The following is a 24,062-nucleotide window of genomic DNA, read 5'->3' on the forward strand; positions in this document are numbered from 1 at the left end:
TTACTGTCCCTCTTTGCAGGGCCCCAGAAACAAGACATACTGAAATGCTTTCCTACTCACTCTGAATCGATCTAATCCCTAAAGCAGTATAGCTCAACCTGTTTCCCGACTCAGGTGGCATCTATCCGGCTGCCTGCTAGGCATCTACCTTTGGCTTTATAGTGGACAACTCAAACTTCACATGTCCAAAACAAAACTCTTATTTCCCCTGCTCCATACCAATACAACTACTTGTCCCCCAGTCAGTAAATGGCACAATTAATCCACTTCTCAGGTCAAAATTTTTTGAGTCATGTTAATTCCTCATTTTCTCTCATATTTCACACCCAAGTCATTAGCATATCTTGTCTTGTCTCACACCCCTAGAACGTAAGCTCTACAACCTCAGTTTTATTCACTGCTATTGCCCCAGGGCCCAGAAGAGTACCTCGAATACAGCAGGTTATTAATAAATGGATAAATCACCTAATAATGAGCTCAAAGAAGAGAAAGAGAGAATAAGAGAGAGAAAAGATGCACAATTAATTATTTTTTCTTTAAATGACCTACTTCTCAAAAGGTAAGTGGTTTTCCCAACTCCCCCAAGGAATTCATTACTTCTTCCCCTAGTAGTCTGCAACACCATGTTCCCCTATTGTAGTAGTTGGCAAGCTGGGCGAATTTGCTTTCTAGGGGACATCTGGCTATGTCTGGAAACATTTTTAGTTGCCACAGTTGGGGACAGTGTCACCCTGGCAACTTGTAAGTAGAGGCCAGGGATGATGCCAAACACCCTACAGTGCACAGTAGAACAGCCCCCTACAATAAAGAATTACCCAGCTCAAATGTCAACAGTGTCAAGATTGAGAAACTCTGATGTATTGTATTGTGTCCTCTCAGTTAAAATACTGTCCCGAAAGGGGACTGTGATATTGTGTTATTTATCTGTGTTCCTACACCTAAAAAAGTAATTAAATCTGAACTACCCATCTCTTCCAAAACGATAGAACATGGAAAAACAGATTATAGGTCATACCAGCTACCTCCTTTCTTCAAATTTTATCAAAGAAAAAAAGGAAAGGGAACTAACATTTACTGGCTATTGTGTGCCAGACATATACCAGACACTACCTTTATATAATCCCCTCAAAAATGTATAAGATAGGTTATTATTCCTATCTTTCAGAGGAGAAATTTAAGGTTTAAGAGGTGATTAATTTCCCTGAAGTGACATAGCAAAGCCAAGACACAAACCTAGGTCAGAGTCTAAAGCTCAAATCTGTTCCTTATTCATAGCAAAATAACAGACAGATCAATGGGACAATCCTAAATACTGCATAAAGATGACAATTTAAGTCAGTGAGATAAAGGACTATGACATGTGCTATGACATGCTACTTCAAACCAAGGAATGAAAACAAAAGTTTGAAATGTAAAAAATAAAACATAAAAATACAAAGAAAATACTACATTTATAACGTAACATTTTAACACTTATATTATGCTTACTATGTTCCAGACCGAATTTTACCTGCTTCAATCCTCATAACAACCCTAAGAGATAAATACTACTTTTACCCTCATCTTACAGATAAGGAACTTACAGTACAGGGAGGTTGAGTACCTGACCTAAGGTCACAATTATTAAGTGGCAGAACCAAAATTCAAATCCAAGGAGTCAAATAAGATGAGGCTATCTCTAGAGACTGTACCCTTACCTCTTATGCTGGGCAATTAAAAGTGAATATACATAAAATCATGGTCTACCCTAAGCAGGACGCTGAAGACAGTTCCCATAAAGACATAAATTGATGGGTTTTATTATCTATAAATATTAAATGCCTGTATGTCAAAAGACACCATAAATAAACAATAACCAATAAGCTAGAAAAAACTATCTGTAAGATACATGGCAAAGGATCAATAATATAAAAGGAGCTCTTACCAATAAAGAAAAAAATTCACACTTAGAAAAGTGGGCAAATGCCATGAAGAATGGCCAACATGAAAAAGTGGTCAACCATGATTAATCAAAGGAATGCAAATTAAAATAACAATGAAATACCATCTCTCAAATTGGTAACACTTAAAAAAATATTCTAATAGTATTGGCAGAGTATATCAAGTCAGATTGGTAGAAAAGCAAGAGTAAATGCCGTTTTAATCAATGGATATGGCCCAGTGGTCAGTCAATTAATAACAAAAAGCCAGTTAAAGTGGGAAATAATAAAAAATGATACATAAATATCTCCATTTTATTTAAACTCAAATATATAAATGTACATTAAAATTCACTAGTCTTTTCATTAGTCTACTGATTACTACAAGGAAGTTTCACATTGACTTTTTTGTGATAAACTATAACCAAAAGGCACAATTCATACCTTCCAGTTTTTTTAAAGTAAGGCAAATCTTCATTTAAACTTACAAAGAAATTTAAGAGAAAAAATTCATTTAGGGCTTTTTAAAAATCTTTTTCCTAAAAATTTTTCATCTATCTTGCATACATACTATAAGAGAAGTTATAAAAAAACACAAAAAAAACTCTGTCATGTCTATGCAAAGCACTCAACTTAGTTTTCAAAGATATAATCACTTTGCCTTTTCACATTCCCATTTCATTAGTTTAAAATACTTAATCAAATAACATACTTTCGAAAACAATGTAACTGGCATCGTAACTGACTTCTGGCAAGCATTCAACTTAATCTACAGTGCCAGAAGTTTGCAGACTCAGAGAAGAGTTTATAAGCTGCAATGTGCTGTGGGCATCAGTCACTATGTTTTACAGAGAAAATGCAGAGCAACTGTTGACTCAATACATCAATTAAGTGTAGCAGATTAGAATAGTTGCCTGTGACTTGGCAACTCAACTTTTACGAATATATTCTAATTTCTTTCTACCTTTGTGAGCAAAGGGTTAGCTAAAAGTATATAATCAAGATATGAAATCATGAAATCAGAAATATCTGAGTCTCTGGATATCCAATGTAAGATTGGAGAAACAAATTATAGTAAAGTCATACAGTAGAATACTGTGCAGCTCTTTAAAGTACAGACAGATGACAGACTGATGTACATAATATACTATTAAGAAATAAAAAGCAAGTTATAAAATATCAATGTAATCTATAAATCTATTTTAATAAAATATTTAAAGAAAAAAGATTGGGAAGATCAAATAAAATAATGATATATAAAGCTTAGCATGATGCTGGCACACTGTAAGCCATCAATAAACATTAGCTATTACTACTATGATTATATTTAATAAGGTTATATAACAAAAGTTCACAACAGTTATCTTTAGATTATAGAAATATGAGTAATTTTCACTTTCTCTTATATTTCCTAAATTTTCATCACTAAATATATTTGTTTGCAGTAAGGGTAAAAAATAGCTATTTTTAAAAATATACCACACAATAAGAAGTGGTACATTTCATACTTCATCAGCTGTGTTACTTTACAATGTAAAGTAAATGAAACACCCATTATGAATATGTTTAGAGCACTAGACAAGCAGATAAAATAAAAAATGAATACTTTTACATTTTCTCCTCATTTTATCAAAATACTTACACTCTTTGCATGAATCCTGGAAAAAGTAGTGTATGGTGCCAAAAACTTTGAAGATGCATTTTCCTTTGGACATGAAATATGAATGCTTTTCTAAACAGAAAAGGAAATATGAAACCCATCAGCAAAGTTACTCCAATGGAATTAAAGCCTCTTAAAGATAACATGAGGATGACAAGAAATTCTCATCCTTTAAGTGTACCCTCTAATTCTCCTTCCCCAGCCTACAAAATTATCATTCCCCTATTATAGATCAGCAGCCCTTTTACTACAGAAGGTTACAATGTAATCTGGTATTGCTGAAATGCCATTATCTTTTTATGTTGAAGTAAACTGTCCCATAGAAGACAAGCAACAATAAGGCACAAGTAGCAAACATGAGAGCATTAATTTTGGAAGAAAATCTAATACTAGTACTCCCAATTAGCAGTGAGGCAAAGAACAGGATCAAGAGATGTAAGGAAAGAAGGTCTAAGGGACTAGTCTAAATTTAAATTCGCTGCCTGTAAGAACTTTCAGAAAAAATATTGGTTTACTGACATCTATAGTCACCAGAGGACATCAGTAAGGTAATTTATGGTAGACATACGTGTAGGCCCTGGCCAGGCTTACAGTGCCCACTCCTACCTCTGACTTAAACTGCCTTTACATAATTGTAGACTGGTCATCATCACATAGCTACGGTATGATTCCCCATGTGTTTTGCCTAGTCGTTAATCACATAGCTTTCAGCCACTGTAGCAAGATAACACTGCTGACATAGTAAGAAATTAAATCTAGAAGCAAATGTTAAGTTCAGGGGACATGACTTGTTAAAGGCAGCCTTTGTAACTATTTGATTACGAGTATGTTGGTGTTTGAAGGTAGCATGTGTAAAGGCATAAAAGGCCTGGTAAACCCTTCCTCTTGGACTCTTGCAATATGACAATCTTTTACTCTAACCAGCAAAAAACCACCACCACCACCTAAGTGGGCACATCCTATACTTGGGACATGAATGTACTTTGGAACTGCTCTAACCAAATAGCCCCTAACCTGTTATCTCTTCTGCAGTAGTACTTCAAAGCTTCTGGAAATTCTGCTAGACAATAAAAATCTTCAATAATCAAGATTTTCTAAATCTCCTTTCAAAGCTTATCTATATACAACAAGCACAGGTCCTCAAGTTAACTGGGAGGAATATTTTCAAAGTTTTAATATTCTCATCACTAAAAATCAATGTGCTCCTATTACAGGTCTTCTATTCCTTTAAAAAGGCAATTAGGATATCTATAAAACAGTTCTTTCTTAGCCAGCATATCCAGGCCTGGCTGCCTGCAGGCCTTGCAGTAAATGAGTTTCTGCTTCTAACTGCATAACAAAGACCATACAGCTGCAAGAGAGCTACCCTGGATATGGAATTACCTCCTGTACCCAAAACCAAAGGGCCAGCTAAACTCTCCTGGCTAAATATTCATACCAGCAAGGAGCTCCAAGAGTTTAGTGTTCAGGCATCTATAAGAATTGGGTTTGCTCTCAGAAGACTCAGTTTCTTTGGGACTAATTATGTGCAAAATTTCAAGAAACAGTGGTTTTCTCCTACTCTTATCAGTTGGGCAAACCAACCTTTAAACCATAATCAAACTGTGGAAGAAGACAAATGTTAAACTACTTCCAATGTAAGCAGAAGAGAATCATGCTGTTAATGAAAATATTTTAAAGAAAAGCTGAAAGAGGTATCAAAACAGACAAAATTTGGAGGGGGAAAGTGTGAGTATTCCACACTAAGATAAAATTCAAAGTCAAATTTTTTATTCTTCACAGTTAAGTATGTAAGCATAATCTACCATTTAATAGAACCATGTAGCAACATAAATTAGTGAAGTGACTCATGGCAGCTAGGAAACAAACGAATGTTCAACCATAAGCACTTACTGTCTGACCCAGCAGGTACGCACGGCAGAAATTAGCAATGGTGGAAGAGATAAGGATTGTACCAGGGCCTACATATAAAGGGAAGAAAGGAAGTCAGCACCCAGGCCGTGGATGGATATAGGCAAAACACCTGGGAAAAATGCAGGCTTCCAAGGTGCTGTGATACTTAAAGTTGACAGAACTGGGCTTCAAGTCTGATACATGATCTAACTAGCTTTGATTATTAGGGTTAATTAACTTCCCTGAGTCTACTTGCTCATCTGCAAAATAGAAATGTGAAATGTCAATCCCAAAGCATTGTTATGGTAAAACAACAATACTCACTTTTGTAATATTTTAGTTTCATTAATATGAAGTCTCACTCCCCAATAAAGCCAGACTATGAGGTGGAGTATCACCTCTATTATATACATGAGGAAACTGAAGATCAGAGAACTAAGTTATTTGTCCAAAATCATGTTGCTAGTAATGTCAGAGTTAACTAAGACTTGGACTGAGATCTTCTGACACTCTCTACAATACCATAACTGTTAATGAAAAAAATTTATAATATATATAACATGTAGCTTATTACCTTGCACAGAGGGCAATGAATAAATATTTGCTAAAAATCTTATGTAAAAAACTAAGTATTCTCTATTTTTATCAGTATACCTGGAATATTTTACAACTAAAAAAATTTAATTATACAAAAAAAGAGAAAAAAGAAAGAAAGGCTGGTTTACTCTTTGGGAATCATCTCCCAGAGCATACTAACTACAGCCATCACAGTGAGTAAGGAAGGTCAGATCCTGGATTCTGCAACACATAGTTTGGCCATCTACTTACCTCAAAGACCAATGAGAAAAACTATTAAGTACTATTGATGTCCGTCTTCTCCAGACACACTCCAAGGCTATGCCATGCAATATGGTAGGTACTAGTCACATGAGGCTACTGAGCACTTGAAATGTAGCCAGTGTAAAGGAGGAACTAAACTAATTTAATTTAAACTCTTTGAATGGACTGTTATTGGAAAACCTCTCACATATATTTGGGACTATTAGGGTATGTGAATCTATATTCTTAGCTGTAAATTTCATAAAATCTAAATACATACATACCAAGTATTTCCAATAAAAAATTAAAGAGTCTGAATTGAAATGTGCTGTAAGTATAAAATATACACATGATCTCAAAGAATAAGAAAAATGGAAAGTAAAATATTTCAATAATTATTTAATATTATAAGTTGAAGTAATATTTTAGATATATTGGGTTAAGTAAAATATATTATTAAAATTAATTTCACCTATTTCTTTTCACTTCTATGTGGTTACTAGAAAATTTAATATTACCTATGTGGCTTACTTTATTTATCTACCAGACAGTAATGGTAAGGTAAGTAAGAGGAAGTTTTAAGTGCATCTAAAACTACAGGTAACTACAAAAGAAAAATAAAACTTTTGACATGCAAAGGCAGTAAAAACTTTGATTATTGTACAAATGAAATGGAGATAACACAGACATACAGATAATAGTACAAATATTCAAAGTAGACATACAAGAAAATAAAAACCTACCTTGTTTATTTCATTCACAATAAATCCTTCTGAAGCTGTAACTTCTGGGATGCCATTCAGGCCAATCCCTTGACAAGTTAGGCTGCCATACAAAGTTGGTTTCCCTATATAGCACAAAAGAACCATGTCTCAAAAAATAAGAATTTAACATTGTTCTTCTTGAAGACCCAATTCAGGCATCTGTATAAACGGTAAGAAATTGACTCACAAAAGAAAAGCAGGTACTTGCGTTAATGGTGAGGTGAAGGTGACAGAGCACTAGCCTAGGCATACCTCACTGGGGTGGGAAAAAAAGCAAAGGGCTAAAAGCTAGGAACAAAGATTTAGAGATGTAATTTGACATTTGTAGAGAAAGCCATTAGAGTACTCTCAACCTCAGTTTTACTGCCTGGGAAATGGAATTCTTTCAGGATTAAAGGTGAAGATCAACATGCATATATGCATTTATCCACAGTACATACACATAGCTTCAGTTATCTGGAAATTTTGCTCAAATGGAGCACTGCTTTTGTAGTGATACAGCCTAAATAAGATATACACAAAAACATGCACAGATCATGGAGTAGAGTTTAAAAGGTTCTCTATTCTTCTTCTGTCCTTACACACACTTCTGAAACAGCCCCTAACACACTGTTTACATGTCTGACCTCCCTATTAGACTATTTGAGATACCAGCAGGATGCTACAAATGATTCAGTAAATAACTTGCACCACACTGAAATTCTAAGAGTAAGAGGGAAGTAGAAACCAGAATGGCTTCACAAAGAACAAGAGGGCTTTCCAGAGGGTGAGACCTGAGTAGGTCCTGGAAAGATAAGATGTAGGCTGAAGTTAGAAAGACAGAGGTAGGCAGAAGATAGGGAAGGGCAACTCCAAGCCAGGGAGGGGCATGATAAGAATTTTAAATATATATATATATATATCTGATATATATATCAGAAAGCATAAGGGGGAAAGGAGACATCAGTTAATATATCAGTTTGGTTACAACAGTCAAAGGAAATGAAGTTGAAGGATATTAATGGAGGAACTCACAATCTATGGTAGAACTCTGGACTAGAGAAAATCCAGTGAAGAAGCTTCCAGCAAGGAAGTGACACGAAGTGCTAGTTCAGAGAGATGCCACAAAAAATAAAATTGTGGGAACTCTGATTTTTGTCCCACTCCACGATTCCCTCCTGGCTTCACAAGCTGCCGTTTGAAGTCTGGTCCTCATACCATCATTTCAACCAGTCTTCTACCAGCAGCCTCGAAATGACCTCTCTACATTCCTAGTCACTGAAGTGATCTCAGTTTTGGATTTTGGTCTATAATATAGACCTGGGATTAACCCAAACATTCACCTTGTATATTCTTACATGCAGGTTGCTAAGTGCTGCTTCAGAAAAGGATCTAACTGTGCTGACTGGCACCACTACATGCCTCCAAAGACAGCACAGTCTTGTGTCCTTTTGTCCCTTCTATTCCTCACGGCAGCAAAGTCTCATGACATATATCCTGCCATCAAAACCTTCTTCCTTCAAAAAGCCAAAAAATGGAAACAACTCAAATGTCCTCAACTGATGAATGGGTAAAAAAATGTGATATATCCACACAACAGAAAAGGGATGAAATAGTATTAAATATCACAAAATGGATGAAACTTTAAAATGTTATGCTAAATGAAAGAAGTCAGACACAAAAGGCCATGTTTTATATGATTCCATTTATACAAAATGAAAAGAATAGACAAATCCATATGGAAAGTCATTTAATGGTTGCTAAGGGCTTGGAGTTGGGGAGAATAGAAAATTATTGCTAATCAGTTAAAGGGTTTCTTTTTGGAGGGATAAAAATGTGCTGTAATTAGATAGTGGTGACAGAGGCACAGCTCTGTGAATACACTAAAATTCACTGAATTAAAAAGGTGAGCCTTCTGGTAAGTGAATTATATCTCAACAAAGTTTTCTTTTTTTTTTAAAGAATCATAATTGTACCTAGCACATAGGAGTGTGAGAAATAGAAATAATATATATTAAATATCCAAGATATTTTATTTCAATAAAACTCTTGTTTAAAAAAAAATAATCCACAAACCTCTTTCTTAAGGGCTGGCACCACCTCCAACATCACAAAAACTGAGGCTATCAGACACTCAACGTCCCATGTCCACGGCTATGCACTTATCTGTACCAGCACCAACCCTCACCTTCTTTCATCTTAGTCTTTTAGACTTAACTGAACATACTTCTCTCTCAGCCAAGACACTGGTTTTTCAGTTAGTACTTCTCTCCTCTACCTATAACCTGTATTTTAATTGCTCTCCAATTAGTTCCCATCTTTAAAAATAAAACAAAACCCTTGGCTATGAGAACTTTTAGCTCCCATCCTCTCTTCTATGCAGCACCAATTTCCTCAAAAGCAGACTATTTAAAACTCTGTTTCTTATAGAAATAAACTATATTATAAAAATATATCAAGTATCTGAAAATGAAAAATAATCAGTAAAATTAAACTTTCTCACAAATCAAAAAAATCTTATTTTGAATGATACACTAACTGCAAATGAACAGATGGAAATAACCCACAAGTGCCATTCAAAGGAAAAACTAATAGGACTTGGGAGTTATCTGAAAACGGCAGGGTGAAGTGACTAGGTTTTTCAGTCTAATGCCTAAAATGATGGTAACTTAATTAGAAAATCAAGAAAGAACCTATTTAACAAGAGAAGTGCTCAACTTGGTTTTGAATTTGATAAAATCAAGATAACAGCAAGAGCTTCAAGTAGAAATGTCTAGCAGGCAACTCTTCAATCTCTGCTTGAACTTCAAGAGGTCAGCGATGGAGCTGCAGATCTAGTAATCATCATAAGGAAAGTCAAAATGAAGCTACGAAATTGTTTAGAATACAATATATGGCTAAGGGACTGATCAAGATGCATCACAAATGTCTCCATGAATAAGTCTGTGGCTTCCAAACTGAAAACCAATCTAAAGGCTTTCTACCGGAATGGAAGGACTGGAATGACATCAGTACAGTACAGACTGGCGAAGAGCATTTGAAGACTACAGCATTGTGCAAGGAGTATGGGCCAGGAGAAAGTAGGGAGCTCTCTTCTAGGGGCAGTAATTCCCTTTTTTCTAAAGAGAAGGCATACAGCTTTATGCACATTACCTGGGGGGTGACAGCTCAGCCAGGCCTCCCCTTCATCCTTCCTATGAAGAGAGACAAAAGCCTAATTAGGTTCACACAGTGCTAAAAAGGATGCCACTAGTGTAAGGGAGAAAGATCGTGTAATTTCCACTTTGGTCATAGTACTTAGACATGACTTAGTCTAACATCTTATCCAGATGTAGGTTATTCTAAGACAAATTCTATTTATTGAAGAAATATTTGTGAATTGTTAAATGCATAGATGTCTGTCGGTTAAATGAAAGCTGAAATAGTTCATCAATAGGGAGTCCACTATTCATTTAGAGCTACACAGTTTTGAAAAATCAAGAATATTTTATACTTAGATATGTACTGGGATTATTTTAACCAGGCCCTGTGCTGGGCATCATGCATAATAGTATCATTAATCCTCACAACTTAACAAGATACCTTTTATTATCCTCATGATAAAGACAAAAAATCTAAAGCTCAGAGAGAAGTATCTTGGCCAAGGTCACCCAGCTATGATGCAGGTATTGAAACCTGGGACTAGTACACAATGTCTGTGTTCTACACCTCACTCTGTCTTTACATGTTTCAGAAAGCACCTACCCAATAAATCCTTATCTCATCAACCTAACATTTTTAGAGTATAGTGGAAAGGACCTAGGCTTTTAGATAGAAAAATCTACGGTAACAGCAACTCTCTAACACTTACTAGCTGCAAGACCTTGGGCAAGTTACTTTCTCTGATTCTGATCCTGCATTCTTTATTCACAGACACCTGATGGTCCTTAATAAATGTCAGTGTTCTTCCTTTATTACATACCACACATTCTGTGCTAATGTAATTAATGTGTATTTTGGCCCACCTAGCAAGGTGTAAGTTTCTTAAACGCGCAAAGCTGTGTTTTATTCATCTTCGCCACTGTTTTCAATTTGAAATACCCTTATTAGTAATAAGTTGCCATTCATGCCATTGCTGTACTCATTGTGGTGACTAGAATAACTTGGGCAGTATATGAACAATAAACGTTAAATTCGTTATTTGCTGTGCATTTGCAATTAAGCTGTAAGCTTCTTGAAGGCAGGTACCACTCTTTAAATTAAGAATACACATTTGAATTTCACCGAGCATAGAGCCTGGGGGCCGAAGAGGATATAAAGATTCCATCATAAACTCCAAGACAACATGGTGGTGGCTGAGCACCAGGACTTTGGCAAACACCTGAGAATCAATAAATATTCGCCAAATGACTCTAATTCCTCGACCAAGAGGGTTCTTGCCGCCCAGTTTCCCTCTTTTTCCAGTTCGCTGATCTTAGTCTGACGCTAGGATCGCACAGCGCATTTATGTTCCCTTGGCCTCAGGACAGCTCTTCTAAGAGTGAAAGACAATGATTATGGGGTTTGGGACTTCTTTTCCTAAACCGTTAATAAGGTGACCCCTATGGATATCCTGGACTGGACACAGCCCTCTCTCTTAAACACAAAGACAACATCTGCTACCCGCTTCCTCCGTCCCTGTTCTGTGCCTGGAGTCACCTGAGGGCTTGGGCCCAGTCGCTCTGAATCCTCAAAGGTGCCGCCATCTTGACCCCTCCTCCATCAGCCCGCCTCTTCCGCTCTCTACCGGAAGTGGATCTTCCAAAGGGGCTGCGGTGAGGTCAGAGGCGGGATCTAGGGAGACCACCAATGAAAATGCGCAGTGGGTCCCTATCCTCCCACTTCCGTGCGTGCGCACTCCCCCGAAAGAGGCTGGTGTCTGGCAGGATGATCGGAAGAATTCCACCTGCTTTCAGGATGGGCGCCGCTGTGTAGCAGTGCGCCTTCAGATCCTCCTGCCCTGCCTGTTAGGTGAGCACCACGTGCCGCATCCTTGTGCGGTGGAGCGTAGCGGCCCGGCGAGAGTGCGGCGGGTGCGAGCGCGCGCATGCGTCGTGTCCTTTAGGTGGGAGAGGATCCTTAAAAGGATTTGGACGTTTGAATTTCTTTGCTTTCCCATCCTTTCCACGCCTTCCTAGTCTAGGCGGACCTCCACGATCTAGCTACGACACATTTAGCTTACCTTGATCTCTGGGCAAGGGTCTTCTTACTCCTGGGGACACTGAAGCCGGAATGTGGTGGGCAAAGTGCAGTAGCATATACTGAATTTTGTAGCGCAGGCACTTTTCATTGTCATGTTAATCTTTATATTTATTCTGCGAGTTAAATATTTAAGGAGGAAGGCGTGGTGAAGTATTCGAACACGGATTTCTTGGCTTAGGATCCAAGGCGGTTTCCACCATGCTTGCTCTAAGAGGTGTGCCCCTTGACTTTAAAACATTCACAGTGTAGTAAGGAAGAGGACACGTACAGTAATAGAACTATCATTTATTGAGCTCTTTGGACATACTCGGCTTCTTACAAGTGTTAAGGAATTTAATGTCCTAAAATTAAGTGACACAAGGGCCAGAGAATGGGATGAGAGAGGCAAGGTAGTCAGTAGCTATAGGCAGTAACCAGAAACTCCCTGAAGTCTTTTCAACAACTATCTAGAACGTCCCCAGAACCACTGCATCCCTCCTGCTCCTTCCTGAGTGTGAAGAGTGCCTGTCCATCATCAACAACCAATTCATGACCCTTCTCTGTGGAATAACCGCCTATCCCTGGACTCCCACTTCTTATAGCCAATGTAAATTTAAAGATCTTTCTTTCCTTGAGACCTCTTAAAAGTGTCCCCTGTTGAGTCTGGTGGACAAGTTGTTTCTGTTGACTGGCCTTGCTGCTGCTGTAGCAGAAACTTCCTGTTGCAGGGCTCCATCCGTTTTCTGGCCAGCATCTGTAAAGGCTCAATTACCCTTTTTAATTCAGAGGTCTCTTGGTCTCTAGAGTTTTTGATTTGTCAAATGCATTATCGCATTTGGTCTTCAACAATCCTGTGAGGTAGATTATTTTTTCAAGGGAGATAGTGAAGTGATTTGCTCAAGGAAACGAGAATTTGGAGAAAGTAGTAAGTAACAAAGCTAGGTTTCCAATCCAAGTCTGTTTTTAAAGCCCATTTCTCCCTTTTAGATTGTACTGCTTCTAAAACAAATGAATGTTGCTTAGTGCTCTGGAGTGCTTAAATCCTTCTCTTTTGCATTCTCCATTTCTCTCTAAATTCCTTAACATGGCTAACAAGGTCTTGCTATGATCAGATACTTTCCCATCTTTGCCAATTTCATTTTTGTCCTGTTCTCCTCATACTCTATTCTCCAGTCATACAAAATTTTCAGGTTCTCTCGTGTCAAATTCTGTCCCAGCCCCCCACCCTGCTCTTCCATTGGCCAGAAATATTCTGCCCATCTCTGGCTAGCTCATATTCATCTTTAAAGTCTCAGTTTAGAAATCACTTCCCCCAGGATGCCTTCCCTGCTTTTTCCTGCAATGTCTGAAGTGTAGGTATCCCTTCACTGTGTTCCCCAGTCTTAGCTAGCTATACACTGTGTAGTAAACTGCCTATTCACTTGTCTAGGTAGTAAACTCCATTAAGGCAGGAACTGTATCTGTGTTGGTCATTCTTGTATCCTCAAGTCTGGTATGGTATCTGATACATGATAAGTAGTCATGATCATTTGTTGAATGAATGAGAGACACAGGAAAGGCACTAAGGAGTCCTAACTCCTATAGAGCCTATCATGGCAAAATTTATGCAGAGGCTGAGGTCATTTGTCTTCAAACCTTTCTTATATTCCTTCTGTAAGCTACATTCTGCTGGGTGCTCTGAAGCAGATGATCTTGAGAAGACATTCTGGGCATATAGACCTCACATAAGCACTCTTACTTCACAGACTCATCTCTTGCCTGGCCCCTGCACACACTATGCTATAACCATACTGACTCCATTCCTTCTATGTGTCAAACTCTATACATATTTGGGTACTTTTCCAAGTGTTAAACTGTTCTTTTCCAGCCATAGAATAAAGCCAACAGGAAAAAAGAAAAGAGATTAATTATTTTGGGGTGGATCAGAGAGAACATCTCCAAAAAGGTGACCATTCGCCTAATTCAAATTCTATTAGCAGAATTTATTCGACTTCTTTAGTGTTGTGCTAAGCATTTTCATATATTTTATATCATTCCTTTCAGTTCAAACCGTTTTTGCAGGACTGTTCTCTGCCAGGCCTAAGTCTGGGGGCACCAAGGTGAATCAGGCCCAGTATCTGTACTGACATGAGCTGACAGCCCCCAAGCGGAGATAGATGCATAAATAGGCTACAACAGTACAGTTTGCTTAATGTTGCTTATAGTAGAGGGACCTCATAATCATATCCTTATTCTAACCTTTACCTTTGTTGATGTTCTAGAGATTCCCAAAGATGTCAACTCAAGGGCATAGCTGGGCCCAGCAGGTGAGAAAGGAGGATGAAGAAGACCCACTGGACCAGCTGATCATCCGCTCTGGCTGTGCTGCTTCCCACTATGCGGTGCAGGAGTGCATGGCCCAGCACCAGGACTGGCGACAGTGCCAGCCACAGGTGCAGGCCTTCAAGGACTGCATGAGTGAACAGCAGGCAAGGCGTCGGGAAGAGCTGAAGAGGAAGAAAGAGCAAGGCAATGCCCACTGCTGAGACCCCACACCACCTATCCCCAGAGGACAGCCCTGCAGAAACTAGCACTCAGAGAAATCATGAGGGGAAGAAGTCCTCAACAGTGGAAGGGTGGGTCAGGAGATGTAAAACTCAGGGATAATCTTTGGGACTTAGATTGAGAGGCAGGGAACTGTGGGTTTAGACATTACTGCCATACAGAGCTCATGTTTTCATGGCAAGATTCCCACATATCCTCACCCATCTTGTTCCACCTATATTAAATATTGTCAATATTTGCCACGTAAAACAGTGGGGCTAAAGGATGCTCTCCTACCCTATAACTTGGGTCAGCCTCAGTGTGCCAAGTATGGAGCTGAATACATGGACATTTAATTTTAAAAGCAAATTCACAATATAAAGGTCAACTGGCTATCCAATCAGGTCTTCATTTATTGAGGCATTGGTTCAACAATAGCAAGTTTTGCTGAGATCTTCCCTTGTGCCAGGCACTATGTTGTAAACCAATACGATGAGTAATATGAACCTGCTTTCAGATTACTTAGTCTGGTTTGGAAGAAAAAAATAAAACAACACTAGGACAACTAACTAATTCCTGACAATGATACAAGTGCCTTTACTTTTGTTGGTTCTGGATGTTTCATTCAGGCTAATGGAAGGAAGAAAACATACTGAGTGCTTCTTAAATGCCAAAATGTTGAATTAAAAGATGCAGTTCTGACTTCAACACTCCCAACCCAGTAAACACATTGTCTGACCCTTAAAAAGTACATTTAACATAAAATCATATTTTCAGCTTTTGAAAAATGAAGATGCTGTCAACCTGAAGCTTATGTTCCTACTTGACGACAATTTGCTGGAGCTTTATAACGATACTTCTTTTAGGTAGCTGTGCTCTCCAGGTCATAACAGTTGCCACCACTGCTCATTTTTCTGACATGGAACTGTATTACCCATTCTATTACTTTCTGCCTAGCCTTGTTAAGCATTTGAGAATGGAAAGGGATTTGAGAAAATGATTCCTGTCATAGAAGCTGAAAGGAAACAGGTTATATGCTTTCATCATTATCAGTAACATTTTTTGAGCAGCTATGTATAATCACAAATCTGAAGTATAATAGGCCCTAAAACTATTTTGTATTGATATCTGGGGAGAAGGTATGAGGAATAACCAGTTGTTAAAGCAATAAAATTCAATTCAGCCTTCAAGTAGAAGGGGATGCCTGGGTTATAGACATAAGTCTCTGTGGGGCCATGTGTGTTCAGTGCTGTGGGTCATCAGAGGAGCAATGTGGACTGAAGCTCGTCACCAAAAATCAAAGGAGTTGAGTTTAACCTTCAAAGATAAAGTAGATGTTAACCTATAACCATGAATAGAAAGGATTACCATCGCCAACAAAAAGTTCCTAGAAGTCAGTAAGAAAAGGCAAACAGCCCAACTGAAAGTGAACAAGGTTAAAGTATTATTAGGTCATTCTATTCTCAAAAATTTTAAGTGTTTATAATGTCCAGTATTGGGCATGGAGAGGAATAGATGCATTCACACTACTGAAGGGACCATAAATTAGTGAAGCTTTTGTGGGGCAATTTTGTGCAATTTTAAAATATTTTTAATATTTATACAGCAATTCCTCCTTTAGGAGTCCTCTTAAATATATTTTTACAAGATGTATTTACTATTATCTACATTGCAGCATTGTTTCCAATAGTGAATAAATGGTCATGATGTAAAATTCCAATAAGGACTATTTGCTTATATATTCAAGTCTTATATATTCAAGTCTAGAATACAAGAATGTATTCTATGTATTAACTTGTGTAATTAAAATAGAAATAGTAGGCCATGAGGGCAGAGATTCTAGCACAGAAGGACCTTAGAAGAAACAGTGGTTTCCAAAGCAGCTAAGTGGAAGGAGCAACTTTTGCAGGACTCCAGCTCTAACAGGGAGCTAACTTGATGGGCCACAGAATCTGGGCAAAGAATGCTCTCTCTTGCCACCCAAACCTGTTTCTGCAAGTAAATGGGGGATAATTCCTATTTAATAGGCATACTACACATTAAATGAGGGATAATATGTAAATACCTAAAAATTAAAAACAGCATTTATTGAACTATTATAACTAATATTTATGGAGCATTTAACACAGGCTCTCTGGCTCTAGAGTGTGCTATCAATCCCCATGATATATTGCTTTAAAATGCCACTATGCCTCTTACTAGATATGTGATTTGGGGCAAATTTTTTAATATCAGAATCTTTAGTTTTCAGTAAAAATGCAATTACAATACCTTCCTCATAGTCCTCAAAACTAGTAATTGTGGACTTTCCAGAGTTTTTGAAACTGAGTTAATATTGGTAAAGAGCTTAGAAGCTCTCTGGTACACTGCATTCACTAAATGTTGGCTATCATCATCATTGTAGGCTAGTCACCGACCTGAGCCACATTTTCTTATTTAATTCTGGTAACAGTCCATTAACTCCACTCTACAGAGGAAGAAATAAAGGTCAGGCTGGGGATCAGACTCGAGTGGTATTACTCTAAAGCCTATGATGGCCTTTGCTTTGTGCTCTCTCACAAGCATCCAGTACCTAGTATGATGCTTAACACACAGTAAGTCACATGTGACAGTAGTCACATTTACTATATAAATTTACCTTTTTTTTTAGTGTTTTACAAAATGGAAATTAACCAGCGCAGGTTGTGCACAGTATTCTAGACTAGCGTGTATTTTTTGTCATTCAGCTCTGGAGCCCACAGCCACAGAGCTGGAGTTTAAGGTGCTCCACGCCTGTCCATATACAATCTACACCTACCTCTGCAGGGAGGCTTAGTGCCAGGAATGAGGAGAGACCTCAGCCAGGTGCACCCCTTGGCTAGGCCTTGGCAGACTCCTAACTTGGTTCTTCTCTGCAAGGACTTTGGCTGAGGACTTGGCCTGTGCTCAGCACAAAGGTGCACTGTAATTGTGTTATTAGATGAGTAATAAGATACTCCTCCCACTCTCCCTCCCTCAGGTAGAGTTGCCAGACTAAGTCCTTGGGTTGCTGACAAGAAATCCAAAGAGAACTGGAGCAAGTCCAGTTTGAAACATTCCATTTTCCCACTATATTGAATGCTAGGGCTCCCTGCTCTGCTCCAGCAGGGACTTAAAGCAAGCAGAAGTGGGAGGGATTCTTTCCTTTTCTAGCATCTATCCTCTGAACAGACTTTTCATTCTTCAGAGCCTAGGCATCCTAGGTATTCTGTTTAAACGGTGAGCTGATTACCTAAACCCAAAATGACTGAAAATGAGTTACTCCAGGGGGATTATAAGAACTAAATGAATAATTTCATAATCTTCAGGGAGACAGACATTTGAAGATAAAAACAGCCCAAAGAGATCAAAGTGTGCATTGGACAAGCACAGACACACTGGCCACCTCTGTCTGCAGTGCCTCTCCAGCAGGTTTAGCTCCAGACATACTGCACGCTCAGAGCTTTCCTTCCCCAAATACAATTGATGTTGTAGAAACAGTAGGAACGAGGGGTCTCTCAGTATTGCTAGTGTCTGAATGGCCAAAATGCCCACATTTTGTTTCTTTTTCTGCCACTAAAACATTCTCTGTCAGAATCTGCAACTGGCAATTTCCAGGGTTCCATAGTGGTGGAACAAGTCACTCTCAGCCAGAGGGAAAGGACAAAAACACAAAGCTGAGGAATCCACTGGCCTTAACTAGGAAAACTGCCCATTTGACCCAGGCATTCAGTCCTTGAAAGTTGCTGATCTACATAAAAAATCATTTCTAAAAGTCTCAGTAATATTCACTGAACCAGGAATTGATAACCTGAAGCTATCTCTGGCTGTGACTGGCTAATTGGGTTACCCTGGACAGGTCCCTTTCCCTCCTGGGCAGTTAACTCATCTGTAAAATCAAGACCAAGGTTATGTATTGATGGAGCCAAAACTAGAACCCAGCTGCTCTGATCCCCAATACATTCCCTACCCATCTCTTCTGCCTGACCCTTGTGTCTTCACAGGCAGTTCTAGGCACAGGTTAACACTAATAGGCATTCAAAACTAAAAGAATGTCAAAGGTATGAACTAACATATGCAACATGGACAGAACAGAATACATGACTAATGTCAGACACAAAAGGGTATTGCCTTGCCAATGGGTTTCAGCCATGGGTAAGTTCACTATGGATTCAGTGAGATCAAAGAATGAAATGGAACGTTCTTGGGGTGAAAGGGTTTATTACCTGCTTGTTCTCCTGGCAATAAGTCGACCACTGGAATTACATCTGCATCCAACAGTCTGCAGGTCTGTAATCCTCCTTTGTCTCTGCCTTTGCCCAGAGCACTAGGCAGAGCTTTTTATATAGTGACTCAGTCAACAATAGCTTATTGCCTACAGGTGCGGAAGCAGTAGCCTAGCAGCAGGCCACTTACATCATCAAGTAGTTTAGATTCAGGTGAGAATACTGGCCATAGGAACCCCAGCTTTCCCCACAGGTACATACTGTGTATTTAAATATAGTACTTGATAGGCAAACTAATCTATGGCAACATTCATCAATGGCACTGCAAGTGAGATGAGTGGTTGCTTCTGGGAAGAATGACTGTGAAAGAATGTAAGGAAACTTTCAGGGTGATGGAAATGTTTTTTATCTTGATAGAAGTGTAGGTTTTCAAAACCGACCAAATACATAGAAGTTCTGTGTGTTTCACTATACATAATTTATACCTCAACTAAAAAAAAATCTTTTAAAAATGAATGCTGAGCAAGTTTAGAAGGAACAGTAATCTAACATTTACTGAGCACTTGCCAGTCTATTATCTCCATCTCAAACTCCAAAAAGGGATTATTCCCATTTTACAAATCAGAAAACTTGAGTTTATTAATGAGGTAAAAATAACTCAGCTGAAGCCTCAAAACTAGGAATAGCCCAGGCTTGCCTGCCTCTTCTAATATGTTGTCTCTGGGAGGGAAGGAAAGATGTTTTCAACCTAGAGCCAGGAGACTTGCCTTCCATTTGATTTCATTGCCATGTGGTCCTAAGAAATTCTGTTTCCCTCCAGACCTCACGCTAGAGGGTCAAATGAAGCTCATAATCACTTTGTAACTTTGAGGTTCTAGCAGTCAGAATTTTTCCCATCCCTCTTAGCAGCTTCAGGCATTATAGGCAATTTCCATTTGTCTCAGGGCAGACTCATCAGGAACACAAGCCCTTTGAGCAGTGAGGATAAATCATCAACTAGGTCAGTGACACAAGAGCTCCATGGTGACAGAACCACATGCCTCTTGTATAAGAGATAAGCATGACTCATCCCTCAGTGATGTAATGGAAAGGGATGGCCTGGGAATCAAGAGATCTGAATCCTGCTCCAGCTCTGCCAATCAGGTGCCCTGTGACCTTGGGTAAAGCACTGTCCTTCCCGGGGACCTAACCTATGCTTGCTGAGGGAAAGGCTTAGGCTGGTGGGTCCTAGGGTCCTTCAGTATTAATCTAGTATCTTGTCTATGTATAGTATCCTGCATCCTCTTCCACAAATTGGTAACAAGGATAAGTGGGCAACTTGTGTGGATAAAATGTGTTAGGGTCCAGGCTTCCGAGGCTTCCCCAGAGAACAAACTACACAGGCATAGAGATGTAAATTCAAGCAAAGTCTTTATTCAGCTAGCTAGCTGAGGTCCAAGTCAGCCCGATGCAGCGGGTCTCAACAAGGACCCCGAGCACTCAGAGCCAAGGGTTTATATAGCAATTTCAAAGCACTTAACTCATAGCAATTTTCTATAACTATACATTATTCTTGCAAGACATATCCTGGGGTTAAGCAAGGGCAGGGTAAGACTACTCCTCAATGGTTAGGGAGGTTCTGCACGATAAGCTTGGTATGTAAGATTTACTGACCAAGGTTAGCTGACCAAGGGTCACAGCTGCCCACCACCCGGTGCTCATGATTAACTTGTTCTTCAAGGCCTTACCCAGGCCCAGGGTTTGTTTTTTTTTTTTGCTTTTTTTTTTCCTCTGAGTCACACTCTCAGAAAATGGTTTCTAGGTTTCTAAGATGGCTATGCTTATGCTAATTTACTAATCTTACTAATGCTTAGATTCTACATTTCCCCACTTTCCTTTGACCATTCCAATCATGGAATGTTTGTTTCTTCCTGCTGTGTGAGTGAATGATACTGCGGTCTCAGCATTAGCACCTGAACAGCACTCACTCTTTCCCTAACAAAGGCTATTAGCCAGTTTAAGATACAGGGACCTAAAGTGAGAAGCAGTATAAAAATAAGCAAGGGCCCTGCCAGGGTGGATATCAGGGTTGTAAACCATGGGGATTTAGTAAACTAGGATTCAAATAGCCCTTGGCTGGCCTCTCGCTCTCTCTTCCTTTGATCTGGTCTCTCTCTAAGTTTAGACATTGAATCTCTTACTATTCCGGAATGGTCTGCTGTTAAGGTTTAGCTAAGTTTTATTAGTTCTTTTTCCTGACTCTTAATGCTCTCTGCACTCCTTTACAAATGAGAGTTCCTGTGGTCAGGATTCTCACCTGACCATGGTTGACTAGCTCACTGCACACCTGTGGGCAATACATGGCCGTTGACTCTATAAAAAGAGCTCTGCCCAGTGCTCTGGGCACGACATAGTGGCAGGGCTGCAAGGCTGCAGGAGAGCAGAGCAGAGTCTGGAGTGGTGGCAGTGCCAAGGACAGAGGCCCAGAGGATGGCTGTGCAGGACAGCTGTGCGGCAGAGGGGCCCAGAGGACGACGTCTGTGCAGACAGAGGGGCCAGGAGGCAGAGACCAGCTTGCTGCATGCAGACTCGCTCTGAGTGAACAGGATTTTAGTGACTGACCTGCCACCTAGAAATAAAGTTGAATATAACACTTTCATCCCAAGAACGTTTTGTGGTCGATTTCTTTGGTCACACTGAATCCATAGCGAACTTGCCCGGGGCTGAAACCCATTGGCAAGACAATTGGCGGAAGTCAGCAGGGTTCACTGTTGACCAAGGAAAAAGACAGGCTGCCCTTATGGTAGGGGTGCTCCAGTGAGCTGCCCCTGTGAATTGGATTGTCCTCCAATGGGTATGTGGTCTGAGGTGGCTTGCCTCCTAGAGGACTGGGCCCCACCCCAGGACTGGAGGCAAGTGGAGGTGACACCTGAGGCTGTAGGGGTGGCCCTTGGTATAATAACTAGATCCTTTGAGAAGCAGAGTGCCCAGGAGGCAGCAGGGATTGTGGGTTGGCTGCTTCTCACAGTCTTAAAAAAGTCTACAGAGGAGAGCCAAGAAATGGCGGCATGAGAACGTGAGCTGCAAACCTCTGTGGATTCCCTGAGGAAGGAGATGGCCTTCATGCGGGAGGAGGCAGCACGAGAGCGCTGGCAGCAAGATGCCACTGGAGATGAGATGGCAGCACTGCCAGGTGCTCTGAAAGAGGAAGAGGCCATCAAGGAAAAAAGATGAACTCCTGAGGGAAGCACAGGCAGAGGTGGCACGAGAACATCAGCTGCGAAGCATTGAGCTGAAGGTAAGAGACCTTCTGAAGACTGAGCTGGTATTGTTGCGAGGCACTGTAGCAGAGGAGGCACTTGGGGGAGTGGAGAGAAAGGTGCCATCAGCCCCAGAAATGGAGTAGCTGGGGAAGGATGGAGGGGTGGTGCTGGAGGCACTGGCCCCTCCTGTATTGAAAGCACGCCCAGTGGTTGTAAAGAAAATACAGACCCAGCAGCTGAAAGTCCCCCAAGGAGAGGAGCAGCCCCCTCCCCAGCTCATGGAGCACTCTATGGTCTGCCCCTACACTCAGGCTGAGCCGGTGGCTGTGGGACTTAGGGGTGGATGGAATTGTTCTGTCGGGATCAGAGATGGGAAAGCTGTCTTCCCTGACAGTGCAGGAGAGCAGCGATTACAAAATGCAAGGTGACACGTACAGTAGCCGAAGCAACGAGAACCCAGAAAGAAGTAAGACCTGTTACTCACAGAAGGAATTTGAGGGGCCCCATGAGGGTCATGAGGACCCAGATGTGGGTTGATTTGATATGGGCAGGAGTAGATGCAAGGAAATTAGATGGGAAGCCAAGTAGGATCTTACTGGAGCTATGGCAACAACTGAAACCAGAGCAGCAGTTCCAGCCATTAAGACCAAAGAGGCAGAGGTCAGAGACAGAGCCACGAGTCTGGCCTGTGTGTCTGCAAGACTTTTTGTTGGAGACGCTGGAGAACAATGTTCGAGCTTCCTTGCAAAGGGACCATTGCAGAGGACTGAGGGCACATAGATTGAGAGGAGAGAATCCTGGAGGGGTGGAGTGTGGATAAAAAGAGTTCCTGTGGCCAGGATTCTCACCTGGCCATGGTTGACTAGCTCACTGCATACCTGTGGGCAATACATGGCTGTTGACTATAAAAAGAGCTCCTCCCAGTGCTCTGGGCACAAACAACACAGTTGCAGGGCTGCTGGAGAGCAGAGCAGAGGCTGGAGTGGTAGCAGCGCCAAGGATAGAGGCCTAGAGGATGGCTGTGCGGGACGACTGTGCAGAGAGGCCCGGAGGACTGCTGTGGGGACAGAGGGGCCCAGAAGATGGCTGTGCAGACAGAGGGGCCGGGAGGCAGAGACCAGCTTGCTGCATGCAGACTTGCTCTGAGTGAACGGGATTTTAGTGACTGACCTGCCACCTGGAAATAAGTTGGGTATAACCCTTTCACCCCAAGGATGTTTTGTTGTTGATTTCCTTGGTCACACTGAATCCATAGTGAACTTGCCCGGGGCTGAAGCCCATTGGCAAAACACTGGAAAACACTGTTGTTTACCAAGTTCCTAAATGGGGTCCATGTGACACGGTCCATGTGATACGGAGTGATGTGTGTGTTTGTATACATGTGTTTATTGATATTTTTTCGTCATGTCACTATACATCCCCCAACTTTACATTCATCTAATAGCTTTTGTTTTTCTATTTTCACTAAAGGAGATTTCAGCAACCAGCAATTCTACAACTAAAATATCAGTACTCACCTACAAAATTCTGCCCACACTCCCAGTGGGGTTCACTTGCAAGTCCTGGCCTGCTGAGCCTTCAATTTGCATTCAGAGAAACATTTTAACTGACAGCACCTGCTATCTGGAGAGCCCTCCATTATATACCTTGGGAGGAAATCTGAGTTTCCTCTTGTTGCCCTTGGAGACCATGGCAAAGAAACCAAAATAACTTCAGGACTGAAACTGATGAGTTTCAGAGACATACATGCAATGCAAAGAATGCTCTGAGCTCCTACGACCTATAAGGGTATCCCAGAGAAGCACTGGGGAACAAGGGGGAGAGGTCTGCCACTTACTAGC

The 24,062-nt window shown here is 40.3% G+C and overlaps 2 protein-coding genes across 2 annotated transcripts in view; one reads left to right on the forward strand and one right to left on the reverse strand.

Annotated features, from left to right (window-relative positions):
* The window catches only part of PAAF1 (proteasomal ATPase associated factor 1), a 41,683-nt gene extending 29,880 nt beyond the window's left edge, over nt 1-11,803 (reverse strand). Inside the window, exons 1-4 of the mRNA XM_037026241.2 lie at nt 11,712-11,803; nt 10,188-10,228; nt 7,035-7,138; nt 3,562-3,651 (exon numbers count right to left, since the gene is read on the reverse strand). Of these exons, the coding sequence (XP_036882136.2) occupies nt 3,562-3,651; nt 7,035-7,138; nt 10,188-10,228; nt 11,712-11,758 (282 nt within the window). The 5' untranslated portion in view covers nt 11,759-11,803. The remainder of the gene's footprint in view (nt 1-3,561; nt 3,652-7,034; nt 7,139-10,187; nt 10,229-11,711) is intronic.
* Nucleotides 11,804-11,883: 80 nt separating this feature from the next.
* On the forward strand, nt 11,884-15,957 carry COA4 (cytochrome c oxidase assembly factor 4 homolog). The gene is made up of 2 exons (XM_017653263.3): nt 11,884-12,023; nt 14,495-15,957. The coding sequence occupies exon 2, from the start codon at nt 14,507-14,509 to the stop codon at nt 14,756-14,758; it is 252 nt and encodes an 83-aa protein (XP_017508752.1). The 5' UTR covers nt 11,884-12,023; nt 14,495-14,506; the 3' UTR covers nt 14,759-15,957.
* The last annotated feature ends 8,105 nt before the right edge of the window (nt 15,958-24,062 follow it).

The sequence above is a fragment of the Manis javanica genome, chromosome 11 (genome assembly GCF_040802235.1).
Source record: "Manis javanica isolate MJ-LG chromosome 11, MJ_LKY, whole genome shotgun sequence".
Lineage (NCBI taxonomy): Eukaryota > Metazoa > Chordata > Mammalia > Pholidota > Manidae > Manis > Manis javanica.

Coding starts and splice junctions, on each gene's coding strand:
- COA4 (XM_017653263.3), top strand. CDS start 14,507: ATGTCAACTCAAGGGCATAGCTGGGCCCAGCAGGTGAGAAAGGAGGAT.